Source organism: Salvelinus sp. IW2-2015, linkage group LG36 (genome assembly GCF_002910315.2).
Source record: "Salvelinus sp. IW2-2015 linkage group LG36, ASM291031v2, whole genome shotgun sequence".
Classification (NCBI taxonomy): domain Eukaryota; kingdom Metazoa; phylum Chordata; class Actinopteri; order Salmoniformes; family Salmonidae; genus Salvelinus; species Salvelinus sp. IW2-2015.
In genome coordinates this window covers 19,934,331-19,953,373 of record NC_036875.1, presented here as the reverse complement: position 1 = coordinate 19,953,373, position 19,043 = coordinate 19,934,331, and the positions used below count along the sequence as shown (strand labels likewise).

The 19,043-nt window shown below is 44.2% G+C and overlaps 1 protein-coding gene across 6 annotated transcripts in view; it reads right to left on the bottom strand.

Annotated features, from left to right (window-relative positions):
- LOC111959465 (guanine nucleotide exchange factor DBS) overlaps positions 1-19,043 on the bottom strand; it is a 59,719-nt gene that overhangs the window by 30,731 nt on the left and 9,945 nt on the right. For 3 of the 6 annotated variants that reach the window (XM_023981035.2, XM_023981041.3, XM_023981043.2), the window contains exons 1-3: positions 16,346-17,015; positions 1,219-1,302; positions 61-175 (exon numbers count right to left, since the gene is read on the bottom strand). In XM_023981035.2, coding sequence (XP_023836803.1) covers positions 61-175; positions 1,219-1,302; positions 16,346-16,754 — 608 coding nt within the window. In that variant the 5' untranslated portion in view covers positions 16,755-17,015. Of the gene's footprint in view, positions 1-60; positions 176-1,218; positions 1,303-6,804; positions 7,025-16,345; positions 17,016-19,043 lie in introns of those variants that run through there. The other 3 variants (XM_023981048.2, XM_023981049.2, XM_070437722.1) reach the window with 2 other exon arrangements.

Sequence of the window (19,043 nt, the reverse complement as noted above, 5' to 3'; positions counted from 1 at the left end):
GCTCGGACACAGGGAGTGTCTGAAGAAGCAATGGTGTGTGTGTGGTATGTAGAATCTCACCTGGGGATGCTGGTCAGGTATGTGAGCACGTTGTGGAACTCCCTCTCCTGGATTTCTCCGAATGCAGGGAACTCTGGGAACACAATGATGGGGCTGCTGTTCTGCCCTCGGCCCCCTGGGAAAGAGACATAGAAGAGTTAAGAACAGAGAGTTCACTGGAACTGAGACGACTCAGTCACATTCCTTTGTAATTTGCTTGACACGACTTCAACAAGGATTACCACAAGAGGGCGCCAGTGGAACTGGCAAACCAGACTGTTTGATAAGGCGATAGGGTAAAGTGAGAGAGAAAGAAAGCAACAGACACGGCGAGAAAGAGAGAGAGGAGGGCGAGAAAGAAGGGTATCTTCTGCAGTATTTAAACACACACCGACATACACTTAGAAAATGGGGGAAATAGTCACACAAACACACATGCCTGTGAGCAGCTGTACTATTAGCCCATGTGATGAGAATATCAATCTGTCTGCTTTTCCTTCTTCTATTATCACCCTAGAAACAGCAAATGCTCGGTCATCGTTTCACTGTCTGTTTTGACTCTCCTGCATCTGAGAAGCAGCAAGCTCTCCGCAAAATGGACGCCGACAGGCAGAGAACAGTCTCCAAGGTGACCTTCCATGCAGAACATAGAGGGGGACAGAGAGGGGGCAAAGTGTGTGTGTGTGTGTTGGGGGTATCTATTCAATGAGGTGAATACAGTGGTGAAGGAATCAATGCCACAATAATATCCGTTATATTATCCTTTTTGTTTTTCAATTAAGTAACATTTGTGGAAGTCTGCTCACAAGCCTAGTTGATTTCTGTAAGCTTCTACTATGCATGCAGTACAGACACACTGAATTGACAAGACAACTGGAAAAACAGAAACTCTATATTTGGCTTATACGCAACAGAAACTGATAAACACATATGTAAATACACACTAAACAAACACAGAGTCGTGAAGAAAATGGGCCCCAGTGTACAGTAACCGGACTAACATTGATAAGAAAATTATGAGCAGGAAAACAGGAGAGGAGAAATTTGAATGGCAAATCTGAGGGGTGAAGCAGACAGTTCATCTGAACTATATCAGGTAGAGGAACAGTARAGTCCTGTTATAGCAGACATCTGTATTATGGCAAGCAGACAGGCAGAGACATAGACAGGAAGTGTTACCTGAGAGGTAGGCAAACTGCTTCCTGAGGTCAGGGGTGATGTCGATGGCACAGAGGGGACTGCTCTCCTGCTGCATGATCTCATCTGGAGGAACAGCAGAGCAACAACACAGTCAGAGTCACAGTCAGGACAAAACATATTGCATTGAATGAAAGAACCATCGCAAAAGTATAAAAGAGCTAGACATACTCACACAAAAACAGAACATTAAGTTATTACAGCATGTAGTCTGAGCAGTATAGACGTGCAGAATAGTGAACAAATAATAATCTGAAATGCAGACCAGAGAGCAGAATGCTACAAATGCTTTGGATCCTGACCCACCATTAATGAAACAAGCCAGGTAGCCCCAGCCAGGCAAGCCCCAGCCAGGCAGCCCCAGCCAGGCAAGCCCCAGCCAAGCAAGCCCCAGCCAGGTAGCCCCAGCCAGGTAGCCCCAGCCAGGCAAGCCCCAGCCAGGTAGCCCCAGCCAGGCAAGCCCCAGCCAGGTAGCCCCAGCCAGGCAGCCCCAGGTCCAGGTAGCGCCCAGCCAGCAGCCCCAGCCAGGCAAGCCTCAGCCAGGCAAGCCCCAGCCAGGCAAGCCCCAGCCAGGTAGCCCCAGCCAGGCAAGCCCCAGCGCGCAGGGCAAAGCACCACCGAGCCAGGCACCCCAGCCAGGCAAGCCCCAGCCAGGCAAGCCCCAGCCAGGTAGCCCCAGCCAGGCAAGCCCCAGCCAGGCAAGCCCCAGCCAGGCAAGCCCCAGCCAGGCAAGCCCCAGCCAGGCAAGCCCCAGCCAGGTAGTGAAGGTGGAGATGGGGTGACAAAACAGGCTGCTTTGACTCAGAGGCCCAGGTCAGCAGGGAGGAATAGCTACAGTAGGTTCGTAAACATTGCTGGTACACAGGAACAAAAGTAGTTCAGAGACACTGACACAGCCCCAAATCACCCATTCTTCAGTCAGCATATTTCTACCTAGAAATGCAATTTCCTAAAAGCGGAACAGACTTCTGTCAATCACAGGAGGTTGGTGGCAGCTTATTTGAGGAGGACAGGCTTGTGGTAACGGCTGGAGCGGCATCAGTGGAATGGTATCAAATACAAAACACATGGTTTGATGGCATTCCATTTACTCCGTTCCAGCCATTATTATGAGCCGTCCTACCATCAGCAGCCTCCACTGGTATCGTTATTGTTCTGTAGTACCTGAAGGTGTGTACTGCCTCTATAACTAATATACTGTATATGTCCAGTTCACAGGATATGCATAGCTGTTGGCTAATATTTCTATTGTCCATTTGTAATAATAAAGAGATCTGGTAGCATAATACTCTATCAATTATTTATTTATATATTATACAGTTGCAACCTACTAGCATACTTACTTGACATGGGCCAGTCTCCCAAACTAGAGCTATTTGTACACAGTTACAGAGACTAGAGACTCCTGGTCAATAGTTCAGCTCAACTGTCTTCTGGTAAATCATTGATACCGATTCAACCCCAAACCCTCACAGCAAAGTCAGCACAAATACAGTATAATCCTTAGAGTGAGGTGGATTATACTGTATTTGTGCTGACTTTGCTGTGAAGGCTTGGTGCAACTGTATAATATATAAATAAATAATTGATAGAGTATTATGCTACCAGATCTCTTTATTATTACAATAAAGTGTGCCTGTGCGTATGTGTGTTCACATCCTGTCCCTGGATGACATACATTAATAGCATGGATCCTAGAAACTCAAACAAGATGGTTACATACAGAACATACAATACTCCCATGCTCCCAGCCAGTCACAAAAATAGGTTCATCTGCATCCATTTCTAAACAGCTACATATAGGTAGTTATACAGTGGGATCAAGCAGTTCTCTTTATGCAGGTAGTGCCAATACTGTGGGAGTCTGGCAAAAGTCCTACTGTTGAGACTGAGGGCCTAACAGTACAGAGCACAACAGATCGATGGAACAGAAAGCCACAGTGATGCTCTACACTATAGGATTATATTACACACACACACACAGACCACAGACACAGATAGAGACACAGACACAGATACAGACACAGACACAGATACAGACCACAGACACAGATAGAGGTATTCAGCAGACGCTAACTCTTAAATTACTAAAATGTAAATGTAACATTAGAAACCAGCCTGGCAGACTTTCTAGGGCCACAACACTGTTTATCTCAATGATGTCATGTCAGACCACTAACCAGGGATAACCACTCTCTCGTCTCTTGAATTATTCAGTGACCAAGCCTTCCTTTCGGGACAGGACATCAGTTTAAAGGTAAAGGAGCAGTGCTGTTACACAACACTCTCACAGTAAAATGTTCTGAAGTAGAGAATGTCTAGGAGCACGTCTGTCTCTCCATCTCCCTTCATCACATCCCTTCTTCTCCAGTGAGCTAAAGGGATGATCTACAGAGAGTAATATTCACTTTTCTCTGAGCTTCCTGGGTGTGTTCCTGTCACTTCAACACTATGTCAACACAAACCCTCCTCCTCACAGCTGCCCATGTCCCTTAATGTTGACGATGTGGTTGTTACTGACAAGAAGCAAATGGCTGAGCTCTTAAATCACCACTTAATTAAGTCAGGATTCCTATTTGACTCAGACATGCCTCCTTGCCTGTCCAACAMTTCCTCATCTCCCACCCCTTCTAATGTGACTATCCGTGGTGCTTCTCCTTCTTTTCCAACGCCCCACTACAAAGTTTCTGCCTGCAGGTGGTCACTGAGCCCGAGGTGCTAAAGGAGCTCCTTAAACTTGACCCCCAAAAAACATCTGGGTCAGATGGTTTAGACCCTTTCTTCTTTAAGGTTGCTGRRCCTATCATCYCCAAGCCTATCGCCAACCTTTTTAACCTGTCTCTCCTTTCTGGGGAGGTTCCCATTGCTTGGAAGGCAGCCACGGTTCATCCTTTATTTAAAGTGGGAGATCATGCTGACTCTAACTGTTATAGGCCTATTTCTATTTTGCCCTGTTTATCAAAAGTGTTGGAAAAACTTGTCAATAGTCAACTGACTGGCTTTCTTGATGTCTATTCTCTCGGGTATGCAATCTGGTTTCCGCTCAGGTTATGGATGTGTCACTGCAACCTTTAAAGGTCCTCAATGATGTCACCATTGCTCTTGATTCTAGGCAATGTTGTGCTGCTATTTTTATTGACTTGGCCAAAGCTTTTGATACGTCTTGTGGGGCGGCTAAGGAGTATTGGTGTCTCTGAGGGGTCTTTGGCCGGGTTTGATAACTACCTCTCTCAAAGAGTGCAGTGTATAAAGTCAGAAAATCTGCTGTCTCATTCACTGTCTGTCACCAAGGGAGTACCCCAAGGCTCGATCCTAGGCACCACGCTCTTCTCAATTTACATCAACAACATAGCTCAGGCAGTAGGAAGCTCTCTCATCCATTTATATGCAGATGATACAGTCTTATACTCAGCTGGCCCCTCCCCGTATTTTGTGTTAAATGCTCTACAACAAAGCTTTCTTAGTGTCCAACAAACTTTCTCTACCCTTAACCTTGTTCTGAACACCTCCAAAACAAAGGTAATGTGGTTTTGTAAGAAGAATGCCCCTCTCCCCACAGGTGTGATTACTACCTCTGAGGGTTGAGAGCTTGAGGTAGTCACCTCATACAAGTACTTGGGAGTATAGCTAGATGGTACACTGTCCTTCTCTCAGCCTGCGGTTTTGGTACAGTTGAAGTCGGAAGTTTACATACACTTAGGTTGGAGTCATTAAAACTCATTTTTCAACCACTCCACAAATTTCTTGTTAACAAACTATAGTTTTAGCAAGTCGGTTATGACATCTACTTTGTGCATGACAAGTAATTTTTCAAACAATTATTTACAGACGGATTCTTTCACTTAATCGCAATTCCAGTGGGTCAGAAGTTTACATACACTAAGTTGACTGTGCCTTTAAACAGCTTGGAAAATTCCTGAAAATTATGTCATGGCTTTAGAAGCTTCTGATAGGCTAATTGACATAATGTGAGTCAATTGGAGGTGTAATCAAAAGAAATCAGCCAAGACCTCAGAAAAAACATTGTAGTCTGGTTCATCCTTGGGAGCAATTTCCAAACGCCTGAAGGTACCACGTTCATCTGTACAAACAATAGTAAACAGTATAAACACTAATGGGACAACGCAGCCGTAATACCGCTCAGGAGGGAGACGCGTTCTGTCTCCTGGAGATTAACGTACTTTGGTCGAAAGTGCAAATCAATCCCAGACAACAGCAAAGGACCTTGTGAAGATGCTGGAGGAAACAGGTACAAAGTATCTATATCCACAGTAAAACGAGTCCTATATCGACGTAACATGAAAGGCCGCTCTGCAGGGAAGAGCCACTGCTCCAAAACCGCCAATAAAAAGCCAGACTACGGTTGCAACTGCACATGGGGACAAAGATCGTACTTTTTGGAGAAATGTCCTCTGGTCTGATGAAACAAAAATAGAACTGTTTGGCATAATGACCATCATTACGTTTGGAGGAAAAAGGGGAAGCTTGCAAGCCAAAGAACACCATCCCGACCGTGAAGCACGGGGGTGGCAGCATCATGTTGTGAGGGTGCTTTGTTGCAGGAGGGACTGGTGCACTTCACAAAATAGATGTCATCATAGGAGGAAAATGATGAAGATTATTGAAGCAACATTCAAGAACATCAGTCAGGAAGTTTTACAGCTTGGTCGCAAATGGGTCTTTCAAATGGACAATGACCCCAAGCATACTTCCAAAGTTGTGGCAAAATAGCTTAAGGACAACAAAGTCAAGGTATTGGAGTGGCCCATCACAAAGCCCTGACCTCAATCCTAATCAGAAATTTGTGGCAGAACTGAAAAAGGCGTGTGCGAGCAAGGAGCCTATAACCTGACTGAGTTACTCCAGCTCTGTCAAGAGGAATGGGCCAAAATTACAACCTTATTGTGGGAAGCTTGTGGAAGGCTACCCAAACGTTTGACCAAGTTAAAACAATTTAAAAGCAATGCTACCAAATACTAATTGAGTGTATGTAAAACTTCTGACCCAATGGGAATGTGATGAAAAATTAAAGCTGAAATAAATAATTTCTCTCAACTAACTTATTCTGACATTTCACATTCTTAAAATAAAGTGGTGATCCTAACTGACCTAAGACAGGGACTTTTTACTCTGATTAAATGTCAGGAATTGTGATAAACTGAGTTTAAATGTATTTGGCTAAGGTGTATGTAAACTTCTGACTTCAACTGTATGTGCTAAAGTTACATCTAGACTTGGTTTCCTCTATCGTAATCGCTCCTCTTTCACCCCAGCTGCCAAACGAACCTTGATTCAGATGACCATCCTACACATGCTAGGGGCGGCAGGTAGCCTAGTGGTTAGAGCGGACATGCCCCAAACTGACATGTTACATTATTCACAAAAACAAAACCAGTAGTATCATGTCAGCATTAGTACAGCACAGACAGTCCACGTCAATATTATTACAGCACCAAAACAGCATGTCACTTCAACAATGTCCATCGTCTACTGTAAGTAACATGTACACTGGTAGACAGAGACAGACAACCAACCAACCGAAAGACAGACATTAAGACCAACCAGTACCTGTCCTGTGCTGGAGCTTCAGCCACAGGTTGCTGACGTCGTGGCAGAGCAGGGACACTTGGTTCAGGGCCATGCTGAGCCAGGTTCACCCCCTCTAGGTACTACTCATGGTGTAGACGGTCGTTTCAGCCTTATCCTAAAACACACACTATCATGTCTGTCACTGTCTGTTTCACACTCTGTCTCTACAGACACTCCCCTTACATACAAACACCACAAATATTTTCACCCCCCCCCTTTCCCAACAGGGTTCTTTGTTTGGCCATGAGGGGACCTTTCAAGTGACAGCCTTGGCCTCAGGGTAACACTGCACAGAGCTCTCTTTCATACACATAAGCACACTTAGACACAGTATGTATTGAAATATGAAGCAAAATATTGAAACACATAGATGCTCTAGTATGCTGGTTGCGTTATAGTGTACGCCTTGTGTCTTTTGTGTGGCGCAAGCCATCGATTAGCTGGGCTGAGTGTCTATRTGTCATGCATAGGTCCACATGCACATACACTACCAGTCAAACGTTTGGACACACCTACTCATTTAAGTGTTTCTCTTTATTTTTTACTATTTTCTACATTGTGGAATAATAGMGAYGACATCAAAACTATGGAATAACACATATGGAATCATGTAGTAAATCAAACAAGTGTTAAACAAATCAAAATATATTTRACATTTGAGATTCTTCAAAGTAGCCACCCATTGCCTTGACAGCATTGCACACGAGTGTGCAAATCTGTCATCAAGTAGGTGCATCCAAACATTTGAATGATACTGTATGGCCATGTTTGCATGAGAGACTGCCAATGTGTTGTGTGAACTCCCCCGTTGCCCACATCCATGCTCCCTTTGATGTGGTATTGTCCCGTGTCGGAGTCACATGAGTGTGAACACATGACACAGTGAAAAATGATCAGGAACAACAGCTGAACTGATCCTTTAAGTCAGGACAGAGGATAAGGAGGAGTGGTGTGTAGGTCCTTTCCCTCAACTGTCCTATCATATTCCCCTAGTGTAATGGAACACCGCCTAATACACCTCTCTGCCTGGAGAGAGGGGAAATAATTCCCTGGGTCAGCCTACTCAATTCTCTGTGTGTGAAGAACAGGAGGGGTTTATTGTACATCCTTCCTCCCTACGCATGAATGAGCTCAATGAACTAATTACATCCCTCTCTATAGACAGCATCACAGACAGACACATCTCACACAACATACCTTGTCATCACAGAGAAACATGCTAGGCTGGTGACATCACAGCAAATAGGCATCATTATAATGTAAACGTTTAGATGCAAATGTAAACAAAGTGACACCATAAAGACAGTCTTGAATGCTTTGGTTAAGAATGTGAAAGGTTTGTGACGTCACAGAAGAGCAGAGTCTCATGCTGAAAATATAAGATAGGTGACATCACAAAGAGAACAGCACATGATTACCGGTAAACAGTTCTGTGACATAATGAAAAGTATTCTTTTTTTAATACATTTTTCTTCATAATACAAAAATACACAACTTACATTGCTACATCAAACATGTCTAACAAAACACAGGTATTAACAAGCAAATGCTAAAACCTACAAAAAATATCAATAGAATAATAAAATAAAAAAATTCTAGTGCAATTGTATTCAGTTATACGCTGAGTGGAGATCAGCTCTCGTTAAAAAAGCCTGTTCAGTGACATCACAAAGGTACTGTATGTGCATGTGCACATAATGCTTTGTGACATCACAGAGAGAGCAGCACATATGCCCGTGTTTAGGGTGGCAGGTGACAGCAGGCCAGGCGACCCACGGTGGTCGTGGCGATGGATTATACTAATCTATAGCACATGAATCTACACAGCACCCCAAACACACTAACACATTGGAACGATAAGTAGAGCTCAGAGACCTATAACCTCCCTCACACCGTACAGATCCCACTAGAACCATCACCTACTACTGTTCGGTCTAGACACTCCATCTCACTATCCCAACAGGAAGCAGAGCTGAGAGGTCAGAGGTCAGAGCTACTTTTTCTCTGGGTAAATTCTACTGGGTACATGTAATTACTATTGATCTAAAGCAGGGTTCCTGTTACTGCTATATGAGCCGATCACCCCACCCAGACAGGTGACTCGGTCCACTGTGTGGCTCAGTGGCTGCTAACAGATGTTGATGGTATTAAGCGATTGATCACTGGAGAGAGACGTAAGCTTCTTCCTTTCATCATGAAACTTCAAAGCTGCAACCTGAGCTGAGGAGAGTAGAGACTAGGGGAACAGGAACACCAGAAGTTACGCAGGAAACTGACAAGACTGAAACTTGTTAACTAAGTACTGTATACACCCATGTGATTGTCACTTTCTGTGATATAGGGTTTCTTCCCTGGCAATATTGGTTACTTATGCCCTGAGGTGATTGGACAGTCTTAGCGTTAGTCAAGCAGCTGCTGACAATAACACACAGACACACGTAACAGCTTTCATCCATCCACCGACTGCTCAGGGGCAGTCACACAGTGAACATGGCACCCTCTCACACACCCATCACACTCCTGGCAGATCCSACAGAGGTATCATCTCTCCCTCCTCCTCCCCTCACTCTATTTTTTCCATTTACCTCGTCTCCCTTTCTTCCTTGTCCTCTCTCTCTCTTCCCTTCATCTACACAGTACAATACATTATTAAGCCTTCAGGGCCTTTACAATGGGTGTGGTTGGCAGCAGGTGTATCAGTTGATGATTCCCACCAGGAGCAAAGACACATACGTAGAAATATAATCTATCTGTGGATACAGAAACCATTAGAGATCTGGGACCTCTCCCTTTCTCTCTGCCTCTAGAAACYTCTGCCAGTATCAGTAATGATGTCAAAATGACATAGCAAGTGACGCAAAAAGAGTGGATTTCTGCCAAATGCTGTTTTTGAGGCGGTTGAGTATATTAGAGATGGATTTGGAGGGCGGTACAAATAACATACATTAGATACAGTGCATTCGGAAAGCATTTCGGCACCTTACATTTTTGTTACGTTTGTTACATTACAGCCTTATTCTAAAATGGATAACATAGTTTTCCCCCTCATCAATCTACACATAATACCCCGATAATGACAAATGCCCAAAACAGGTTTTTAGATTTTATTTTACAAATGTATTACAATAAAAAACAGAAAAATCACATTTACATAAGTATTCAGACCCTTTACTCAGTACTTTGTTTGAAGCACCTTCAGCAGTTGATTACAGCTGCAGTCTTCCTTGGTATGACGCTTTTCATAACGCTGTACTAACTGGCACACCTGTATTTGGGGATGTTCTTCCCATTCTTCTCTGCAGATCCTCTAAAGCTCTGTCAGGTTGGGGGGTTCTGTACTTCCGGCGAGCGTCGCCCTAGCCCCACTCAATTCGCTAATTTTTCATGTCTCTCTCGAGATGTTCGATGGCGGTATTTCATAGTCCGTGGCTCTGTGCGGGCCACTCAAGACGTTCAGAGACTTGTCCGAAGCCACTACTGTGTTGTCTTGGCTGTGTGCTGGGGTTGTTGTCCTGTAAGAATGTGAACCTTAGACCCAGTCTGAGGTCCTGAGCACTCAAAATCAAATCAAATGTTTATGGTCACATACACAACATTTGGCAGATGTTATTGCGGTGTAGTGAAATGCTTCTGTTCCTAGCCCCGACAGTGCAGTAGTATCTAAAACTATTCGCAACAATACACACAAATCTAAAGTAAAAGAATGGAAATATATAAAATTAGATGAGGAATGTCGGAGTGACATACTAAAATACAGTATATGAGATAAGTAAAGCAGTATGTAAGCATTATTTAAACATTATTAAAGTGACTTGGAATCCCTGGCACTTTAATAAGGAACACAAGTCTATGTATATAGGGCAGCAGCCTCTATAGTGCAGGGTTGCCTAACCGGGTAGAAGCAATTCTTCAGTCTCTCGTCCCAGCTTTGATGCACCTGTACAGGTAGTTTGTGAGTTTAGGGCCAAGCCAAATTTCTTCAGTCTTCTGAGGTTGAAGAGGCGCTGCTGCGCCTTTTTCACCACACTGTCTGTGTGGTGTGGACGATTTCAGATCGTCAGTGATGTGTACGCCGAGGAACTTGAAGCTTTCCACCTTCTCCACTGCGGTCCTGTCGATGTGGATAGGGCCGTGCTCCCTCTGCTGTTTCCTGAAGGCCACGATCAGCTCCTTGTTTTGTTGACGTCGAATGAGGTTTCTTTCCTAGCACCACTCTCCCAGGGCCCTCACCTCCTCCCTGTAGCTGTCTGTCATTTTGGTAATCAGGCCTACTAATGTTGTGTCGTCTGCAAACTTAATGATTGAGTTGGAGGCCTGTGTGGCCACACAGTCATGGGTGCAGGTTTTCATCAAGGATATCGCTGTACTTTGCTTCGTTCATCTTTTCCTCGATCCTGACTAGACTCTCAGTCTCTGCCGCTGAAAAACATCCCCACAGCATGATGTTGCCACCACCATGCTTCACCATAGGGATGGTACCAGGTTTCCTCCAGACGACGCTTGGCATTCAGGCCAAAAAATTCAATACTGGTTTCATCAGACCAGAGAATCTTGTTTCTCATGGTCTGAGAGTCTTTAGGTGACTTTTGACAAAATCCAAGCGGGCTGTCATGTGCCTTTTACTGAGGAGTGCTTCCGTCTGGCCACTCTACCATAAAGGCCTGATTGGTGGAGTGCTGCAGAGATGGTTGTCATTCTGCAAAGTTCTCCCCATTCCCACGAAGGAACTCTGGGCTCTGTCAGAGTGACCATCAGGTTTTTGGTCACCTCCCTGACCAAGCCCTTCTACCCTGATTGCTCAGTTTGGCCGGCGTCCAGCACTAGGAAGGGTCTTGTGGTTCCAAACTTCTTCCATTTAAGAATGATGGAAGCCACGCGTTCTTGGGGACCTTCAATGCTGCAGAAATTACCCTTCCCCAGATCTGTGCCTTGACACAATCCTGTCTCGGAGCTCTACAGACAATTCCTTTGACCTCATGGCTTTGGTTTTTTTCTGACATCCACTGTCAACTGTGCGACCTCATATAGACAGGTGTGTGCCTTCCAAATCATGTCCAGTCATTTAATTTACCAACAGTGGACTCCAATCAAGTTGTAAAAACATCAAGGATAATCAATGGAAACAGGATGCACCGGAGCTAATTGTCTAGTCTCATAGCAAAGGGTCTGAATACTTACGTAAATAAGGCATCCGTTTTTTATTTGTAATAATTTCCCAAAATGTCCCCCCCCCCCCCCGCTATGTCATTATGAGGTATTGTGTATAGAATGACGATAAAAAAATAAAAGATTTTAGAATTATAGGCTGTAACTTTTTTTTTTAAAGGAAAAAGTCAAGAGGTCTGAATACTTTCCGAATGCACTGCATAGTCTTGTACCTGTAGATGATGTGTTTGAGAGTGAAAGACATGTTTCTGTTAGTCTTTAACCTTATTTTACTGTACACCATCACCAAAAACTCATTACCTAGAGTAAATACCAGTACCTTGGGTAAACACCAGATGTGAAATACAGTCCTTATGGGGTCATCCACCAAGCAGAGAGCCATAAAACAGGTGAACTCAATTTAAAGCTCTAAAACATTTATCTTTGCCAGTCCAACACCAAAGATATAATCCTATTAATCCCTGAGCAGCCATGCTAACTCACTATATGATGACAAAGATTCTATAGAGAAGCTCATCCAACACAGTTTTAAATTAACCCATTGCTTCACAGCATCTGGTTCCTCTTCTGTATAGTCAAACTGATTCATATTCAGTTCTCTTMATCCTGTTCTTTTGGCTTCCTCGTGTAGATATTTTACAGCACCATGGCTACGTCTCAAAATCGTATTCTCACACACTATCACCCATATAGTGCAGCACTTTTGACCCCTTATAGGGCTCTGGTCAAAAGCTATGCATCCTATTCGGAATGGGGTACAGTTGAAGTCGGAAATTTACATACACCTTAGCCAAATACAGTTTTTCACAATTCCTGACATTTAATCCTAGTAAAAATTCCCTGTCTTAGATCAGTTAGGATAACCACTTTATTTTAAGAATGTGAAATGTCAGAGTAATAGTAGAGAGAATGATTTATTTCAGCTTTTATTTCTTTCATCACATTCCCAGTGGGTCAGAAGTTTACATACACTCAATTAGTATTTGGTAGCATTGCCTTTAAATTGTTTAACTTGGGTCAAACGTTGCAGGTAGCCTTCCACAAGCTACCCACAATACGTTGGGTGAATTTTGGCCCATTCTTCCTAACAGAGCTGGTGTAACTGAGTCAGGTTTGTAGCTTTTTCAGTTCTGCCCACAAAATTTATATGGGATTGAGGTCAGGGCTTTGTGATGGCCACTCCAATACCTTGATTTTGTTGTCCTTAATAAGCTATTTTGCCACACCTTTGGAAGTATGCTTGGGTCATTGTCCATTTGGAAGACCCAAGCTGTAACTTCCTGAATAATGTCTTGAGATGTTGCTTCAATATATCCACATAATTTTCCTTCTCATGATGCCATCTATTTTGTGAAGTGCACCAGTCCCTCCTGCAGCAAAGCACACCCACAACATGAGGCTGCCACCCCCGTGCTTCACGGTTGGGATGGTGTTCTTCGGCTTGCAAGCGMCCCCCTTTTTCCTCCAAACATAATGATGGTCATTATGGCCAAACACTTCTATTTTTGTTTCATCAGACCAGAGGACATTTCTCCAAAAAGTACGATCTTTGTCCCCATGTGCAGGTTGCAAACCGTAGTCTGGCTTTTTTTATGGTGGTTTTGGAGCAGTGGCTACTTCCTTGTTGAGCGGCCTCTCAGGTTATGTCGATACAGGACTTGTTTTACTGTGGATATAGATACTTTTGTACCTGTTTCCTCCAGCATCTTCACAAGGTCCTTTGCTGTGTTTCTGGGATTGATTTGCACTTTTCGCACCAAAGTACGTTCATCTCTAGGAGACAGAAGTGTCTCCTTCCTGAGCGGTATGACGGCTGCGTGGTCCATGGTGTTTATACTTGTGTACTATTGTTTGTACAGAGTACATGGTACCATAGGGCATTTGGAAATTGCTCCAAGGATGAACCAGATTTGGGTGGAGGTCTACAATTTTTTTTCTGAGGTCTTGGCTGATTTCTTTGATTTTCCCATGATGTCAAGCAAAGAGGCACGGAGTTTGAAGGTAGGCCTTGAAATACATCCACAGGTACACCTCCAATTGACTCAAATGATGTCAATTAGCCTATCAGAAGCTTCTAAAGCCATGACATCACTTTCTGGAAATTTCCAAGCTGTTTAAAGGCACAGTCAACTTAGTGTATGTAAACTTCTGACCACTGGAATTGTGATACAGTGAATTATAAGTTAAATAATCTGTCTGTAAACAATGGTTGGAAGAATTTACTTGTGTCATGCACAAAGTAGATGTCCTAACCGACTTGCCAAAACTATAGTTTGTTAACAAGAAATTTGTGGAGTGGTTAAAAAACTAGTTTTAATGACTCCAACCAAAGTGTATGTAAACTTCCGACTTCAACTATATATACACTGCTCAAAAAAATAAAGGGAACACTTAAACAACACAATGTAACTCCAAGTCAATCCACTTCTGTGAAATCAAACTGTCCACTTAGGAAGCAACACTGATTGACAATAAATTCACATGCTGTTGTGCAAATGGAATAGACAAAAGGTGGAAATTATAGCAATTAGCAAGACAACCCCAAAAAAGGAGTGATTCTGCAGGTGGTGACCACAGACCACTTCTCAGTTCCTATGCTTCCTGGCTGATGTTTTGGTCACTTTTGAATGCTGGCGGTGCTTTCACTCTAGTGGTAGCATGAGACGGAGTCTACAACCCACACAAGTGGCTCAGGTAGTGCAGTTCATCCAGGATGGCACATCAATGCGAGCTGTGGCAAAAAGGTTTGCTGTGTCTGTCAGCGTAGTGTCCAGTACATGGAGGCGCTACCAGGAGACAGGCCAGTACATCAGGAGACGTGGAGGAGGCCGTAGGAGGGCAACAACCCAGCAGCAGGACCGCTACCTCCGCCTTTGTGCAAGGAGGTGCACTGCCAGAGCCCTGCAAAATGACCTCCAGCAGGCCACAAATGTGCATGTGTCAGCATATGGTCTCACAAGGGGTCTGAGGATCTCATCTCGGTACCTAATGGCAGTCAGGCTACCTCTGGCGAGCACATGGAGGCTGTGCGGCCCCACAAAGAAATGCCACCCACACCATGACTGACCCATCGCCAAACCGGTCATGCTGGAGGATGTTGCAGGCAGCAGAACGTTCTCCACGGCGTCTCCAGACTCTGTCACGTCTGTCACATGTGCTCATGTGCTCAGTGTGAACCTGCTTTCATCTGTGAAGAGCACAGGGCGCCAGTGGCGAATTTGCCAATCTTGGTGTTCTCTGGCAAATGCCAAACGTCCTGCACGGTGTTGGGCTGTAAGCACAACCCCCACCTGTGGACGTCGGGCACTCATACCACCCTCATGGAGTCTGTTCTGACCGTTTGAGCAGACACATGCACATTTGTGGCCTGCTGGAGGTCATTTTGCAGGGCGCTGGCAGTGCACCTCCTTGCACAAAGGCGGAGGTAGCGGTCCTGCTGCTGGGTTGTTGCCCTCCTACGGCCTCCTCCACGTCTCCTGATGTACTGGCCTGTCTCCTGGTAGCGCCTCCATGCTCTGGACACTACGCTGACAGACACAGCAAACCTTTTTGCCACAGCTCGCATTGATGTGCCATCCTGGATGAACTGCACTACCTGGGTTGTAGACTCTGTCTCATGCTACCACTAGAGTGAGAGCACCCCCAGCATTCAAAAGTGACCAAAACATCAGCCAGGTAAGCAATAGCATGCCTAATACTGAATGTGTGTGCTACTTGTTTTGATTGTCCTTAGCCACCTGCAGAATCACTCCTTTTTTGGGGGTGTCTTGCTAATTGCCTATAATTTCCACCTTTTGTCTATTCTATTTGCACAACAGCATGTGAAATTTATTGTCAATCAGTGTTGCTTCCTAAGTGGACAGTTTGATTTCACAGAAGTGTGATTGACTTGGAGTTACATTGTGTTGTTTAAGTGTTCCCTTTATTTTTTTGAGCAGTGTATATATATATGACTCAAAGTATTCGTTTGCACCAAAATAATTATATATATATATTTCTTTAACTTGATTTTAAATGCAGCCCATTGAAAAATTTGAGATAATAGTAAAGGAAATGTTGAATGTCAACAGTGGATTTCCATAGCCACAGTGGACAGAAAATACAACCGACCATTTCATTATCATCTACAATACAGAACAACAATACAGTCTGTAGAGAGGGATTCACATTAAATGGGGGAGAGAAAATAGAACCCTCGCATAAAATACAGAAATAGAGAGGGATCGAGACAGATAGGGAGAGATTTAGTTGATGAGAAAGATAGATAGGGAAAGAGAAATGGTAAGTAAGACAGATGGGGAGAGAGAAAGAGAGCGAGAGAGCAAGAGAGAGAGAGCAATGCTCTAACACTCACTTTGTAACCAGTAGCAGCAACGGGAGAAACGGTAGTATCTCTCCACCTCTTCCAGAGAAATACGAACAGACATCCCTCTTTTCTCCTCCACTGGCCTTAAACACAACTTCAACTCTTCCTCCATACTTCTGTCCTCAGTCTCTCCCTCCATCCATATGCGAGATTCCACCCTCTCCCCCTCTACCTCTATCCTTTTATCTATCTCCGTCCCTCTCTTCATCTTTTCCCATGAATATACATCTGATAATTCCTTCATGTGTGATTCCTCCACTCTCTCCCCTGTCAACCTTGAGTCCAAACCTAACTCTAACTCTCCCTGACGTCCAGGTAAACACTCTAGCTGTCCCTCCATGTTAAGCCAATGATCCTCCTGCTGTCCCTCTATTCGTTCCCCTGAGTCTAGCCCCATCTGTCCTATACTCCGCTCAACTCCCCCTCTACAGACAGTCCTGAGTCCAACTCTACCTCACACCCTTCCTCCTCTTCCTCCTCCTAGTTCTGACACCTCTCTCCCCTCCTCTCCTGTAGTTCCCCCCCTCCCCTTCCCCTCTTCCAAGAATCCCTGTCTCCGCTCCTTTAGGTCCAGTTCCATGCAGCTCAGTTCAGGTACGACTGCTGCATTCCCTCTGTGTCGCTCCCTCACTCTCTCTACCTCCGCCCTACCTCTTTACCTCTGCCCTCCTGCTCTCATTCCCACACTCCCTCCCTCTTCGCTCTCAGGCTGTCGGTGATTTATAGCCTGCAGCATGTCACTCAGGCATTACCCTGCCCTGACTTCCTCTTCCCACCTCAGGTTACCTCCTCTAACTACTACACTACAGGACAAAAGCTGACCCTCCCTGCTCATTACCATTTTCTCCTATTCCTGCCCATGTAACTCATGTGTGTTTACCTCAGGATGACATTTCATGTCATCTGTTACATGAGCTAAACTGGGTCTGCCTCTGCATCTGAAACCAGACATAGTATTTGTAATTGTAGTTATATGCCTGAAACACTCATACCTGGACATGTGTATACTAGTCCCCCTACCCAAGTCAGCGCAGGTACACAGGGATCACAGCTCTGGGCTTGTATTTACAAAGTATCTCAGAGTAGGAGTGCTAGGATCTAATAACAGGTCCCATTATCTTATTCATTATGGTCTGAAATGCCAAATTGATCCTAGAACAGAACTCCTACTCTGAGACTTTGTGAATAAAGGCCCAGGGCTCATTTCTATGTCCTCATTTACCTGCACTAACAGAGCATGGCCTCTCCTCCTGTCCTGCCTACCGTCCTGTCCTACCTTATCTCAGCTAATCAGGACCAGCAGGACAAAGACTCTATTCTGACCAGCTTTATTCAAATACCCTAGTCCCATTTAACTATTCACACATTGCATTCTAACAGCACCATTCACCATTTAACCATTCACACACTACATTCTAACAGCACCATTCACCATTTAACCATTCACACACTGCATTCTAACAGCACCATTCACCATTTAACCATTCACACACTGCAATTATTAACAGCACATTCACCATTTGACCATTCACACACACTGCATTTAACAGGACCATTCACCATTTAACCATTCACACACTGCATTCTAACAGCACCATTCACCATTTAACCATTCACACCACTGCAATTTAACAGCACCATTCACACATTTGACCATTCACACACATGCATTTTAACAGGACCATTCACCATTTAACCATTCACACACTGCATCTACAGCACCATTCACCATTTAACATTTCTCACCTGCATTCTAACAGTACCATTCACCATTTAACCATTCACACACTGCAACCTAACAGCACCATTCACCATTTAACTCTCACACACTGCATTCTAACAGTACCATTCCACCATTTAACCATTCACACACTGCAATCTAATAGCACCATTCACCATTTAACCCATTCACACAGCAGCATTCTAACAGCACCATTCACACACTGCCATCTAATAGCACCATTCACCATTTAACCATTCACACACTGCATTCTAACAGCACCATTACCATTCACACACTGCAATCTAACAGCACCATTCACCATTTCTCACACTGCATTCTAACAGCACCATTCACCATTTAACCATTACACCACTGCATTCTAACAGTACCCTTCACCATTTAACCATTCACACACACCGCAATCTAACAGCACCATTCAACCATTCACACACTGCATTCTAACAGCACCATTAACCATTTAACCATTCACACACTGCATTCTAACAGCACCATTCACCATTTAACCATTCACACACTGCAATCTAACAGCACCATTCACCATTTAACATTCCACACTGCAATCTAACATCGCCATTCACCAATTAACACTTCACACACTGCAATCTACCAGCACCATTCACCATCCTGCATTCTAACAGCACCATTCACCATTTAACCATTCACACATATCTGCAATCTAACAGCAGCATTCACCATTTAACCATTCACATACTGCATTCTAACAGCACCATTCACCATTTAACCACTCAAACACTGCATTCTAACAGTACCATTCACACATTTAACCATTCACACACTGCAATCTAACAGCACCATTCACCATTTAACCATTCACACACGGCAATCTAACAGCACCATTCGCCATTTAACCATTCACACACTGCTTCTAACAGCACACTTCACCATTTAACCATTCACACACTGCATTCTAACGCACCATTC